Source organism: Ursus maritimus, unplaced genomic scaffold (genome assembly GCF_017311325.1).
Source record: "Ursus maritimus isolate PB19 unplaced genomic scaffold, ASM1731132v1 scaffold_19, whole genome shotgun sequence".
Classification (NCBI taxonomy): Eukaryota; Metazoa; Chordata; class Mammalia; order Carnivora; family Ursidae; genus Ursus; species Ursus maritimus.
In genome coordinates, this window is record NW_024424341.1 from 27,581,398 (window position 1) to 27,596,537 (window position 15,140).

The 15,140-nt window shown below is 47.4% G+C and overlaps 1 protein-coding gene across 1 annotated transcript in view; it reads left to right on the forward strand.

The window, feature by feature from the left end:
• Positions 1-15,140, forward strand: part of HYDIN (HYDIN axonemal central pair apparatus protein) — a 394,665-nt gene that overhangs the window by 275,837 nt on the left and 103,688 nt on the right. Inside the window, exons 39-44 of the mRNA XM_008702363.2 lie at positions 246-425; positions 896-1,069; positions 3,653-3,826; positions 5,517-5,731; positions 10,442-10,579; positions 12,571-12,754. Coding sequence (XP_008700585.2) covers positions 246-425; positions 896-1,069; positions 3,653-3,826; positions 5,517-5,731; positions 10,442-10,579; positions 12,571-12,754 — 1,065 coding nt within the window. The remainder of the gene's footprint in view (positions 1-245; positions 426-895; positions 1,070-3,652; positions 3,827-5,516; positions 5,732-10,441; positions 10,580-12,570; positions 12,755-15,140) is intronic.

Below are 15,140 nucleotides of genomic sequence, written 5' to 3' on the forward strand. Positions count from 1 at the left end.
GAGAGCAACTGTATAATTTTTAGTGTTTTTTTTTTTAATGTTAAAATGTAGAAATACTCTGGGCAGAGAAACTTCTTAATAGCCAACTGACTGCCATTCTTATTTCTTGGGGTTGGCATGTCCAGGGTGATGGTGAGCAGGTCAATGATTCTCCACTTTGTCTCTCTTTCATTTTCTGTCCCCATCTCCCTTGCCCCCGTCCCAACTCTTCCCCATGTGTGTTTTCGTCCTTGGGTCTCTGGCAGAAGAGGAAGATGGGCACTCGTCAGATCTGGGAACCTCAGCCGGTACAAAGAGGACCTCACTGAGCCGAGGGATCTCGGTCACATCCAATCTGGAAGAGCGGCACCTTCCTACGGTCGAGTCCAAGACCTACCCAGATGAAGAAGAAGATGAGGAAAGCCTGGAAAAAATAATGTTTCAAAGTAAACAAGCATTTTAATGTTTTGGTACTGGTTCTCTCTATGCAGAGGTGGGGAGACTGTCCAGAGCCTTTTCACTTTTCTCCCTGAAAGGCACCCTCAAGCCTTCTAGCACTACTGGGTGTTAATTCTGCAGTATGAATACGCCATCACTTATTCAGCCATTTCCTGTCATGTTGCAGATTCAGCTAGTGTCTAGTATTGTTTTTTCAGCAGGGCAGAATCCCCCAAAATAGAATTAACAGTCAGACAGTATCTGTATTTTCAATTCTAGTAGCTGTGGACAAATTATTAGCCAAAAAAGGCACTCCCATATGCCGCATGGGGGAGTGAGAACATTTGCAGCAGATGATTTTTCGTTATAAAACAACAGTGTCAAAAAAAGGAAAAGTTGTTCCCCTTTCCATCAGACCATGTGAATTCTGGGTGTGTCCACGTGCACTCACTTGCACACATATATTTTTACTTTGCAGCCGACAAGTTACAGAGCATTGACAGCCACTCCACAGAAGAAGTTGGAGAAGTAGAGAACAACCCAGTAAGCAAGGCAATCGCTCGCTACCTGGGCATTGATATTTCTGCAGAAGGCCGCATGGCCAAGAACAGGAAAGGCATCGCCATCATCGTCCATGGGACACCCTTGTCTGGTATGCACAGCCCTGAAGGGTTGCGCCTTTGGGGTTTAGGTGAAGTTTGCACGTGTAATTTTTGAGACAATAGAAGATTCTTTTGTTTGAACTTTATATACCACAGGACTGTCCCCAAACTATTCAGTTGCCAACGTCAGAGATACAGGATTAGAGAAAGAGCAGGAACCCCTTATCTTTAATTAATGCATCTCTGAATTGTTTGAGCTTAAATTCTTTCAGTAATTTAAAAATACTAAAATATTAGAGAAAAATCCAAGACATTAAATCATTTAAAAAGAGAGGGGGAAATATGTGCAAACCCTTTGAACTGGCAATATTACTTCTATAAATTTATAGAAATAGGAAAATATTTAACGGTGTGGACAAAGATTAACTGCATGAATGTTCACTGCAGCATTGCTTTCCATAATAAAAAATGGGGAGCAATTGAAGCATTCAGTATGGAAGACCGGCTAATTAAGCCTTAGTACATTCATAACGTAAGTGATTTTGCCACTAAAAACAGTGTTTCTTGCACCCATGTTCATAGCAGCATTGCTCGCAATAGGCAAAATCTAGAAACAGACCAACCGTCCATTGACAGACGAATGGAAAGACAAAATGTGGTCCGATGGGCTATTATTCAGCCTCAAAAAGGAGGGAGATCCTGACACCTGCTACAACATGGATGAATACTGAAGACATTACACTAAGTGAAGTCATCACCAAAGGACAATGGCTGTATGAGTCCACTTAAATGCAGTACTTAGAGTAGTCAGACTCATAGGAAGCAGAGTGGTGGTTTCCAGGGACTGGGGAAAGGGAAGGGTGGGAGCTTATTGTGTAATGGGTACAGAGTTTCCATGTGGGAAGATGAGAAAGTGCCGGAGCTTGATGGTGGTGATGCTCACACCACAATGTGAATATACTAATGCAACTCAACTGTATGCTTAAATATGGTTAAAATGGTAAATTTTGTATGTATATCACCACAATTTTTTCCAAGTGCCATAGAAGTGTATTGAATGAATAGAAAGATGTTCCCGAGACATCATTTTAAGTGAGAAAAAATATCATACCTAGGATTTACAGTCTGTATTAATTTCCTGTTGCTACTGTAATAGATAGCCCCACACATAGTAGGTTGGTATAATGCAAATTTACTTTCTTTCTGAAGATCAGAAATCTCACATGTGTCTGTAGGGCTGCATTCCTTCTGGAGGCACACAGCACAGAATCCATTTCCTTTCCTTTTTGTAGATTCTAGAAATGTCACCTGCATTCCTTGGCTTGGGACCCCGTCCTCTGCCTTCAAAACCGGCATCACAGGAGCGCCTGGGTAGCTCAGTCGGTTAAGCATCTCACTCTTGATTTCAGCTCAGGTCAGGATCTCAGGGTCATGAGATCAAGCCCGACGCTGGGCTCCGTGCTCGGCAAGGTGTCTGCTTGAGATTCTCTCCCTCTCCCTCCACTCCTCCCCCTGCTCACTCACATGCTGTCTCTCTCTCTCTTTCTCACTCTCTTGCTCTCAAATAAATAAGTAAATAAATCTTAAAAAAAAAAAAAAACCCAAAACCCGGCATCATAGCATCTTCCAGTCTCGCCTCCTTTGCTTCATCATCACATCACCTGTCCTCTCCTGTTTGTCTCTTGTAAGGGCCCTTGGAATTACATCGGGCCCACCCGGACAATCGAGGATAACTTCCCATATCAGGATCCTTAACTTAATTGCAACTGCAAAGCAGCTTTGCCACGTAAGGTGACATAATCATGGACTGCAGGCATTTGGATGTGGAGGTCTTTGGGAGGGGTCCTTCTTCAGCCTACCACAGAGCCTGTTTCTTTTTCCCAAGAAATATAAATTAATTAGTTATATATACATACTTAGCAGCCATATGCTAACTGTAAGGTCTCTGGATGAGCAAATTATGGATCTTTTCTTTTTCTTTTCTCTTGTCATTTGAATTTTCTGCTGTCTTTTTAATGAGCAGATATTTTGAAATGGGGGGGGGGAGATCAACATAAGTTATTCTTTAAACCAAAAAAGTCTTCCTATTAGAATCAGAGAGTGGAGCTACAAAAATTTTTTTTGATGATTTTATTTATTTATTTATTTATTTATTTATTTATTTATTTGGGGGAGAGAGACAAAGAGAAAGAGAAAGCACCTGAGAGTGGGGGATGGGTAGAGGGAGAGGGAGAAGCAGACTCCCCGCTGAGCAGGGAGACCGACCTCGATCCCAGGACCTGGAGATCATGACCTGAGCCGAAGGTAGACACTTAACTGACTGAGCCACTCAGGCACCCCGTAGAGCTACAAAATTTTTAAAGATCATCTGATAGAATCACCTTTCAACTGAGGAGAACGTTCAGAGAGGGTGTGTGTTGCCATCACACCCACACAGGTGGTGGAATGAGAACCAGAATCCATGTGGTTCAGGTTTTCCTACTCTTTTCTGCTGCCACCTCTGGCCACAGGAGAGACTTAGAGGCAAAGCACTTAGATCACTTTACAGGGGTCTCTCTTCTAGAAACTTCTTCTGTCTGAGACACTGAGCCACTGAGAGCCGGGAAATTCAACCTCCTGACCCTTTTTTGCAGGGAAGTCGGCGACTGCAGTCAGCATGGCCAAATACTACAACGCAGCCTGCTTGAACATTGACTCCATCGTGCTTGAAGCCATCTCTGATGGCAAAAACATCCCGGGGATCCGGGCCCGGGAGCTCTGCATCAGGGCTGCCATAGAACAGTCCATGAAGGAAGGAGAAGAGTCTGGTAAGATCCATTTCCCCTGACTTTCTGTGGTCAAGTGCCCGGCACCCCTCCTGCTAATACGTATCTTCTCTGTGTCCCCCACTGGGCTTTTCTCCCCATGCCCAGTTGACGGCTGACTTACAACATGCTGCCAGTTATAGCCCAAGGAATATCAGCTGGAAGCAGGGATGTGGTTACTTCTCGTCACTGAGATATTCCCAGCACCTAGAATGGTGCCTAGCACAGAGTAGACATGGAGTAAAGACTTCCCAAAATGTATCAGATCAGTCAGCAAATGTAGTCAGAGACCGCTCAAAGTACAGATAGAATGAGCCCTGCGAGAAGCCTACTGTGGCTCATAGTTCAGAGGTCACTGGGCACTTTGGAGAAAGCCCGTTCAACGGAGGGGTTAACCCCAAACCTGTACTTGCTGTTCGCTGTGGACAATCCTGCCTGCCCCACACCACACCCACTGGCCACTTGAAATGTGGCCAGTCCAAACTGAAATGTGCTGCTAAGGGTTTTTGTGGGTTGTGTTTTTTTGTTTTGTTTTGTTTTGTTTTGAGGATGTAGTATGAGTAAAAGGCTATAAAATAACGGAGTAACAATTTTTATGTATTGTTTACATGTTGAAACAATCACATTTTGGATATATAGGGTTAAAGAAAATATACCATTAAAATCCATGTGTACTTTTTTAATACAACTACTAGAAAATTTTAAATTACACACATATTACATGTCTTTTGGACAGATGTGGTCCACACAACTGGTTTAGAAGTCGGGCAGTGAGGGAAAGAGAAGAGGTGAAATGATGGTGTCTTGACAGAAATGAAAGGCAAAACGAAAACTCTTATATATTATATATTATATATTATGTATTATTACATATTATATCGGGAAGAGCTGGCTTTTTAAGATATGGCAGAATGATGGTGAGGACAGGGAAAGCTGAGAGGCCTAAGGACGGCACAGAAGAGACTGCACAGCCATCAGTGAAGAGGGCCATGGCCGGGGCGGGCACAGGACTCAGGGCAACGTGAGCGGGCGGCGGGCGACGGGGGGCTGGAGGGACTGGGGGTGACGGGGCCTGGATGAACGCAGGACCGGCCTGCAGAACGCGGGTACCACTGCTCCACTGGTGGCTTCAGGCTCTTTGCCCCCTGCCCCCTCCCCACCTCCAGGGGCACTATGGAGTCCTTGTACCTATAATCAGCTCCCGGGGGAGGGACAGAGAAAGATGCATGAAAAGATAAGCAGAGTAGGCATAGTGATGACTCTCCAGGGAGTTCTGAGGGCCTATTTGCTGAAATGGTCAACAAGGAATAATGAGCCTTACCAAGTCTGCCCATGCACTGGAGGAACGTTGCAGCTGCCTAGCACACAGCCTCATCAGGTCCCAGGGCAGGGCCGTCGTGTACCAGCAGTTGCAGAAGTGCTTGCTCTTGGGGATGGAAGAGAATGTGGGGCTGACTAACATGGGGTTCCCTGGGAAGATGGGCCACGGAGGAACCTGGACTCCAGGCCCATTGTCATCACACCTTGGGGCCTGGAGCCTCTTCTCCCAGCCACTCTGGGCAGCTGCAGATGGAGGCGGTTTTGTGTTCCTCAAGAGAATCACACCGGTCATACTAGGTGTCGTGCCATCCCCACCATCATCTCCTTAGTATCCTCAGGTGACTTTTAATATAAATCCACTCTCTCTGTATAGCCCAGGATGCTGCTTCGGCCCAAACTGCTATGGGACAAACACGTCTGAGCAGTGAGACCCTGGGCAAATTGACCTCAGAATCCACCCTGGTGACCCCTGAGTTTAAACCAGCAAAGACGGTGCGTGGGAGCGTGATGATCTCCAAGAGCAAGGCGGAGAGCCACGGCTCCGGCTCTCAGAAGCAGCATCACCAGCACGCATCTGAAACGCCGCAGGTACAAATCAGGGCTCCCCAGACGGAGGGTTGGGGCCCTCCTTCCCCCTGCCCTTCGTCCTTAGGGTCCTGCGGCCGGGCCAGCACGACTTCATTGCTGGGGTGCCCTTTCCGGGCTCATGGTGCCGGTCCTGAAAGGAGTGTTCATCCGGCAGGCGTTCGCAATAACTTTAACGTGAGGCACCGGGTTGAGTGCCAGCAAAGTGAAGATAAATGAGGCAAAAATCCCTGTGCTCAAGCTGCACCAAGAGCCTTTTGAAGGAGATAACCACACATTCAAATATTTGCAATAAAATGAGATTGGTGAAAAAAGACGTTTGTAAAAAGAATTGGGTTGACAACAGCAGTTTCATGTGGCTCAGCGTGATTCTGAAGGAATGCTCAGGATGAAACCATTCACGTAAATTGAGGGCGCTGCTGCACAGGACCCTTAGAAAGTCATAAAGAAGTCAGGGAGTTTGAGCCTCGGCCAAGGTACTTTGAGAAACCATCTTGGCAGGATAGCAGGTGCTGTAGCAAGAGACCGTGGATGGCACCGTGAAAGACAGGCGGGTGATGTGTTGTCGGTGGGAAAGTGGAGTCAAGTGAGCGTGGGCTTCCAAGATGTTTAAAAGAAAAGGAAAAAAAGACTAGTTGTTAGAGGAGCAAACCTAGGATCAGGAGAGTTCTTTCTCGAAAGGAGGTGGAGGCACAAGCAGTCTCTAAGGAAAGGAGCTCCTCGGGGGGTAGAATGTGACGACCCACCCAAGAGGGAACGAGATTCCCGGAGAAGACGGGGAGTGCAGGATGGAGCACAGGCAAAGGACACAAGGGCCAGCTTCTTCCAGCGTCAGTGAAGGTGAAAACAGATCCAGCTGTAAGTGAGGGAGGCAGTGGAGAGTGGAGGTTGGAGAAGGTCTCTAGCACGTGTGTGGGATGCCAAGTCTTTGTAGGAGGCATCGGGGAGGTCGGTGCTGCACAGCGCACTTGAGGAGAGTGGCAAAGCACTGATGTGTCCCCCGGGAGGAATAAAACCAGAAATGCGTGGCAGACAAAAGAAAAGATAGTTGGCAATGCTGATGTCCCAGCTGGGACAGAAAGCCATAACTTCACAGTTGTAAGATTTCCCTAAGTGGCAAGTGGCAGCCTTTATTCAGAGGGAGAGCACGAAGTCCTCATCGCAGGGGCAGGAATGTGCTCAGAACAAGGGGCAGGGTAGGTGAGAGTGGCATCAGTACACGGAAAGCCCAGCCTGCAGAGAGAAGGAATGAAGAGGAGGGCAGCAGAGGGGGAGAGACAGGAAGAGAGGAAGAGTCTGTGGGTCTTGTTACCGTCCAAGAGCGTAGTAAGAGGAGTGGGAGAGGTGGGCATTTCGGAGGAGGTCTCTGAGGTCGACGGAGAGGAGTGAAGGCCCTTCCAGGAGAGGAGGCCCACATGTTGGATAGATCAGGCAGGTTGAAGTTTGGATGGGGCAAGTAAGCAGAGTGGAAACCAAGGTCTTTGAGGGAGAGGAGGTATGCAGATAGGATGGGACCCCCCTCGGGGCTGAATTTGTGCCAGATGACGTCTCTGATCTTCACTTCAGTTGAGCCTTCTTGACTGAATGATCATTGAAGCCATTGATCACTTCCTTTTGCAGCAACATTTAACCCCCTTTCTCAAGATCTAATATGGTGTTTTTACCTAGATGTTTATGGATGATTTAGAACTCATATTTGTATTAAACAGGGTGTCATGGGGTACCATTTTCTTCGATTGGGCTCCTTCCATCTGGACAGTGAAGTAAGGCTTTTGAGAGTATATCAAAGGCAGCAGAAAATCCTAATTCTGACCCCAATCCCTTTTCAATAAATAGGGAACTTAAAACCTATTCAAGATTGCCCTGTCCCCTGTGCGGCTGCCACAGTGTGACAGGACTCATGCTTCGAACAACAGTCACCCTGTCAGCGTGCTTCACACAGAGTTGGCTGTTTGGTTTTCTAAAGCTCTCCTAAAGCGTGAACTCTCCAATGACAGAAAGTTTAGTCATGTTGCAAGTGGGAAGAAATTTGTAATATGTCGTATAATGAAGATATGACCTGTAATATAAGGTCATTTATTTATAAGTCACCATGTTCTAGGAGAGCACCCGCTGGAAAGCCTGGTCTTTTGAATGACATTTAATCCAACACTCACACTTCTCAATTCCACAGCCTCGTCAGGTACTCACTGCTATGCTCATGTTCTAGAGCTTGTTCATCATTACCCATAAACTTCAAGACCTCTGCATTACACATCCTATTTCCTGACCACGTCTTCTAACTTTCCAGATGACTTACTCCAGGAAGTAATTGGTCGCGTGCAAACCTCCAGTCCACTTCTTCACTCCCTACCACCCCTTTGCTTCTTTTCTTAGCCCGTTTGGAAACTGTGTCTATCACTGTAGGCGCTCCCTTGCTCCTTCCCCTTCTTCATACTCTCCAAGCAAAACTTCAGCCCTGGTAAACCCGATTCTCCGCCTCCTCCATGCAGGGTGGCTGAACACAGCTAGAGACAGTCCTCCTCTCTCCTGAACGGTCTTCATCTAAATTTAAGACCACAAATCTCAAATAGACCCTTTGGTCTGCCATAGTAAATTTGCCCTCCTTCTCTTCAAGATAACTATTTTATGGAGGTCATCACTCTCCAAACCTCTCAGGCCCTTTCCTATTCCCCATTCCCAGCTAATGATCTCTCTCCTGACTGCATGGAGGGAGCAGTAACACTGGAAGACGACCACCTGATTCTCCCACCACCAGCTCTACGAACCAGGATGTACCCCAGCCCAGCGCCGCGCCTTTCCTGCCGGAGTCACTGCCCCAGCTCTCATCTAAGGCCCTGCCCCTGGGCACTGCCCCCCCGCCCCACTTCTCACTCAACAGCTGAATTCCTGCAGTCATCCCCTCTCTCCTGTTTGCTTTTTGCCCTGTCTCATGGCTCCTTCCCATCAGCATCTATGCATGCTATATTGCCTCCCATCTTTAAAAAATACTGCCCCAAGACCCCAGATCCCTCTCCAGCTACTACCTCCTCCCGTCAACTCCTCTTCACAGCTGTTCCTCTGAAGAATTGCCACAGGCCTCCCTCCTTATCCTCACCACCATTCTCTCTTTGACCTCTTCCAGGGAGGCCATTGTCCTTACCACCCCCCTAGGACCACTCCTTTCAAGGTCACTGGCATTCATCTTGCCAGATCCCGTGGCCAGTGTTCTGTCCTCATCTCCTGTGATCTCATAGCAGCTGATAACTACTCCTCTTGGAAGTGCTTCCCGGCCATCAGAACACCACACTCTTCCACTTTCCCTCTGCCCCGTTAAAGACTCCCTCCTCTCCTCCAGCTTCTCCACCTCCTCCAGATCCTTAGGATTTTGGACTAGACTAGAACGGAGTCATCTACTCTTTTCTTTTTGTTAGCTACCTTTTCTCCATAGGTGATCTCATCCAGATCGTAGCTTAAGTTCTTAAATATTTTCAGTATGCGTGTGACCCTCAAATTTCTTTCTCCAACCCCAATTTCTTCCCCAGCTCAGGTTCATACATCCAAACTCACATTCAGTAACTCTGTTGAATGACTTAGAGACCTCTCAAAATTTGTGTGTCTGAGAAGTAATTCTGGCCCACTCCCAACACAGAACAAGACAAAAAAATTGCTCTTCCCTCAGTTTTTCCTTTCTTAATAAATGAATTTCCCATTTTCCAACTTGATCAGGCCAACACTCAAGCAGTCATTCTTGGGGCACCTCTTTCTTTCACATCCCCTCCCAAGTCCTGGTAGGATAGGATGCAAAGGAAAGTGTCAGCCACTTCTCCCCACCTCCACCATGACCATCCTCATCCCTGCCGCCATCATCTCCTTCCTGGAGTGCAGTAACTTCTAATTAACTAACTAGGTAACTGACTAGTCTTCCTGCTTCCACTCTTGTCATCCCAAACAGCAAGCACCATGGTCTTTCAAAAATAAAACTCAGATCACATGTCTGCCTGAAACATGCCAACAACTTCCCAAAATACTTGGAATAAAATCCAAATTCCTCACTGTGGTCTACAAGCCCTGCATATTCACCCCTGACTATGTCTTAGACTTCCGTGAAGCCCGGCCCTCTTCCCCATCGCTCACTCAGTCCAGCTATGCTGGGCTCCCATGTGCTCCCCAGATCCCAGCAAGCACGCTTGTGTGGAGGGAGCTGGCGGTTCCCTCACAGAAAGACTCTTCTCTCAGGACCTTTCTCGTTCTTTATTGTCCAGCTCTGTCCCCGCTCTCTGTCCCTTTACCTCATGCTTTTCTTCCTGGCACTTGTCACTCCCTGAGACTGTTGTTGATTTGTATATTCACATGGTCCTTTTCTGTCTGCCCCGTTTGCAAGAAGGACCACATGGGCAGCAACATTGCCGGCCTTGTTTGTTGTTGTATCCCTAGTTCTAGAGGGGTCCCTTGTGCAGAGGAGGTGCTCAATTAATATTTCTTGAATGAACAAATTCATGCTGTTCAGTACATATACAAAACACCTTCCACAGTGTCCCTGCTTAAAGCTTACAGTAATTCTTTAAGGAACATAGGCATTTTCCATTTTACACTGCAGTCCCCATTTTACAGATGAGGAAATGAGGCACAGAGAGACCTAATGATTTCCACGAGGTCATATGGCTTGTAAGTGTGAGAGCTGCTGAGACGCCAAGCTCTCTTCTAACTCCTCATCCTTCTCCCGCTCGACAGGTTTCCTCCAGCCCCCTCCCTACGGGGCCGACGCAGCGCCGGCTCAGCGTCAGCCCTAGTATCGGAGGTGAGACTGGGCTCATGAGCTGTGTGCTTCCCGAGGACCTACTCACCCAGATCGTGGCTGAGCGCCTCCAGGTGCGTCTCTGCCCACCCGCACAGAGCTGCAGGGCGCAGACTCCCTCCCTGCGCTGGGTGCTGGGGTTCTGATCTGTAGCCCCGCGCTGCGGCAGCTCAGCACCCAGGGGCCCTGGAGAGGAAAGATGGGTTTCTTCATCCCCCACAGTCATTTACTTGTCCTTTTGACAGCCCTGCTCAGTCCCTGGCCCTGGCGCAGTCTGCAGCCTGAAGCCATGCACCTCAAAGGATCAGTGAGCAGGTTACATATTTTTTAAAAAATCAGTTATGATACAGCCCTACGGTAGCGTATTAAAAATCATAATGTGGAACTATGGAAAGTTAGAATTTAGAGCTATATTAATTCCTGTAAAAATTTGTCTTCGATATATTATTCAATGAGAAAAGCAGATTATAAAATAGTGTATAAAGCACAAGTACATTTCTATAAAAGTTTTTCTAAATATGTATCTTACACACGTAGTACAAACTCCTAAGGCCCAGGTAACTGTGGTTATCTTTGGTTAGCAGGGTAATGGATTTTTAGTTCTCTCCATACATTCCTGAATTATTTCACAATGGCAGCTTGCTTTTAAAGTCAAGAAACACATTAACTGTTTCCATTTTTTTAAAAAATTATTTATAAGTGTTGTACAGTTAAAGAAAAGAAAACAAGATCAGCAGGGGTGGGGAGGGTACCACTTAAGCCTGTTTGCTGCTTAAAGTTTACAGAGAGCTAAATTGCTTACCAGGTCTTGGAGTTGTCCATTTGCCTTGGATTTTTAGAACTAGTCCACAGTATTAGTTGCACATCTAAATATAACAAAACGGGGCCTGAGCTTCTGAGGGGAAGAGGAATGTCATCACGGGAAATGGCTTGTGTTCAGGTGTGACTGCCGGTGTGTTCAAGTGCTGTCCCTCTCAGCAGACGTGAGCAGGGCGGGCTGGTACGTGCTCAGCTATGCCACGGACCCAGGTTAACCACAGGGCCAGCCCACAGGGGTCCAGGAGAGCTGAGCGACTCGGAGCACTGACCCTGGATGAAACATGGACCTTGCACTGCTTCCTTCATCAGGACAGTCTTGCTATAAAGAAAACGAAAAAACAGCAGCTGAAGTAAATGGTGTCTTTAGTGATGTAGTTGATTTACATTCTGACACATGATTCTTGTCTCATCAAAAACTGGTAGTGATGGGGCGCCTGGGGGGCTCAGTAGGCTAAGCGTCTGCCTTCGGCTCGGGTCATGATCCTAGGGTCCTGGGATCGAGCCCCGCATCAGGCTCCCTGCTCAGCGGAGAGTCTGCTTCTCCCTCTGTGTGCTGCTCCCCCTGCTCGTGCTCTCTCTCTCTCTCCCTCTCTCTCTCAAATAAATAAATAAAATCTTAAAAAAAAAAAAGAAGGAAGGGAGGGAGGGAGGGAGGAAGGGAGGGAGGGAGGGAGGGAGGGAGGAAGGAAGGAAGGAAGGAACCGACCTGGTAGTGAGCAGCGCCTGGCCCAGGGTGGCCCGTCTGTGTACTACCCTTTGAGTAACACTGCGGTACAGCAGAGGGTGCCCTTCAGTGATTAATGTGATCAGGATCCTGACACACCAAGGCATTAATAACACTGAGAAAGGCCCACCTGCTCCTGCTGCCCTTGCTGTCTGTTATTCGGTGCATGGGAATATCCTGCCTTTCCATCTTCCGTCCCCGCACCTCATGGACCTTTCCAGACCCTGACTTTCACATTCTGTTCGCTTTCCTTATTTCCACAGCGACAGAATCAATCTTTCACTCCACAAATACATATGATAAGGATCTATCATGACTGATAAAATATTTGGATGTTTCTCTTGTATTTTCTAATAGCACGTTGAACGTAGCAGGTGGAAGGGTAGTTTCACGGGTTTTGCAGTATTTTCACTGGGGCCCAGTAGGTCTGCAGAACCAGTTGCAGCCCCAGGGAAAGCATAAGAAGAACGGGCAGTGTTCTCCATAGAGAACCTAGTAACTGTCTGCTCACTGTGGTTTCAGCTGAGTGACTGCTTCCAAGGAGTGGTGTTTGACAGCCTCGAGACCCTCTTCGCTCGGAACATAGCTGTGGCTCTCCTCTGCCTGCTGAAGGCCATTGGCAACCGGGACCACATCTATGTTGTCAACATGGCCCAGGATTACACAGCCATGAAGGCCCAGGAGAAGGCCAAAAAGGAGCAAGAAGGTAGGGCCCCATGCCCTCCTGGGCTGTCCCTTTGGCAAAGCTGTGGGCTTTGTGAAATGCTTCCCCACCAGGATGACCCCTTGGGCAGAGGACATTGTTCCCTTTGCCATGTTGTTAGGGCTCACCTCTGCCCTGTAAGGTGCCTGGCTGACCCAGGTGACCTGTTGAGAGACGACAGGATGAGGGATGAACCCAGCTGGCTCTTTTCATAATAGACACATTCCCCTTTCCCCGGATATCACACTGCGTCCTTTCGTCTTCTCTGTAATCACAGCCAAGCCGAGGGGAATGCATTGCCGGTCCCATCCTGACTCGGGTGACCTGTTAGCTGCTTGCTTTTGTTCAAGACGACTGTGCATTTCCTGCCAAACTGGAGGTGCCAATCAACTGTACAAACCAGTTTCCGCATCTTAGCCTGCTGTGTCCAGGCACTGCAGCAAATGTTCTGTACCTTTGAAATGTCTCTAAATGGTGCTTGGGGTTATTTAATCCTCTCAGTAACTCTCTGAAGATCATTGTCCCCCTTTTACAGATGAGGAAAATGAGGCTCAGAGATATGAAAAGTCTTATGTAAGATCACACAGCAAAGAGGCACCTGAGTGGCTCAGTCTCTTAAGCATCTGACTCTTGGTTTCGTCTCAGGTTATGATCTCAGGGTCATGGGATCAAGCCCCGTGTCAGGCTCTGTGCTCAGCGGGAGTCTGCTTAAAAGATTCTCTTTCTTCCTCTCCCTCTGCTCTTTACCCCCCACACACACTCAGCTCTCTCTTGCTCTCTCTCTCTCTCTCAAATAAATAAATAAATAAATAAATCTTTTAAAAAAAATTCACACAGCAAATTAGTAAGGTCTGTGTAACTCCGAAACCTTTGCATTTTCTGTCACTACAACAGTGGCCTGAAAAAAATTTCAGTGACTGAAAAGTAGATACACGCACAGAGTAATGTTAGCTTGAGTTCCCACTTTAGTCAGAAGCAGATGTAGCAAATCTTGGTCCCCAAGGAAGGCCACGCTGTCCCTGGGAGGCAGAGTCCTGCTCTAGCCTCAGCTCTGGTCACATCACTGCCCTTCCTTACTTGGCCTTCCCTCTCTCTTCTGGAAAAATTCACACAAATCATAATGCTTTTCCATTTAAGGAAATAATTACAAACATGAGCTCTCTTGGTTCTTAAATTCAAAGACTGCTTCCTTACATTCTCATCCAGAGAAAAATTAAGAAGAATGGCCAGGCATCCCCAGCAGGGTTCCAGCCTCCAGCTTCCTGATTTTCCAGAAAGCTCATTTCCCCATATCATCAACTTAAAAGAAAATATCTCTTTTCATTTTCTCAATTACCTGCGGATTGAAGTTTTTCACAGTTGCATTATGGGCTCCTCTCCCCAAAATCATCTGCATTTGAAAAAATCCTGAGGCAGCATCCTAGTAACAATATTATTATATTAAAATCTAATTTTTACTGAACATTTATGAATTTGCCAGGCACTAGCCTAGATGCTTTACAGGATTTCCTATTTGATCCCCACCACAGCCGATGAAGGTGGAATCATTGTTCTTATCTGCTTCTACCCCTTCGTGTCAGAGAAAGATCTCCAGATACATCTCTCTGAACCCAAAGCTCAAACCCCCAAGAATGGAAGGTGGGAAGTTGTGCCCATGAAGCATGAAAAAGAAGCCAAGAGCCTTTGTGCTGGGTGTGGGCCTGGAATCTGTAGGGTGTGGAGGACAGTGCGCCTTTTTCTGCAGATGGCTCCGTCACCCTGAGGACTCTGGTGGCATATGTTCATCATGGATAAAGTCAGTGGGTGGCCTATTACTTCCTTGTTGCTGCGGTAGCAAATTACCACAAACTTGATGACTTTGAACAACACAGATTTACTATCTTACAGTTCTCGGAGTTAGAAGTCCTAAAAGCGGGGTGTCAGCAGGGCCACGTTCCTTTAAAGACTCCAGGGAGAGAATCCTTTCCCTTGTCTTCTAGAGCTTCTAGAGGCCACCTGCCTTCCTCAGCTCGTGGTCCCTACTTCACAGCCTTCTGACCTCTGCTTCCATCATCTTCTCTCCTTCTCTGACTCTGACCCTCCTGCCTCCCTCCTACAAGGACCTTTGTGGTTATACTGGGCCCACTCAGACAATCCGGGACCATCTCCCCAGTTCAAGGTCCTTAGCATAATCACATCTGCAAAATCCTCTCCACCATGCCAGGTCACATATTCACCCTTCAGGGATTAGGACGTGGACATCTTTGGAACTACTGTTCCAGATGGAGACCAGGTTTGGAACTGTGTGAGTGATGGAAGGCCCACCAGAGATCAGGAATGCCGCCAACGGCACGAGCCCCCTCCCCCTGGCACAGACCCTCTGCCGCCCTGCAGCCTGCATGGGCTGGGA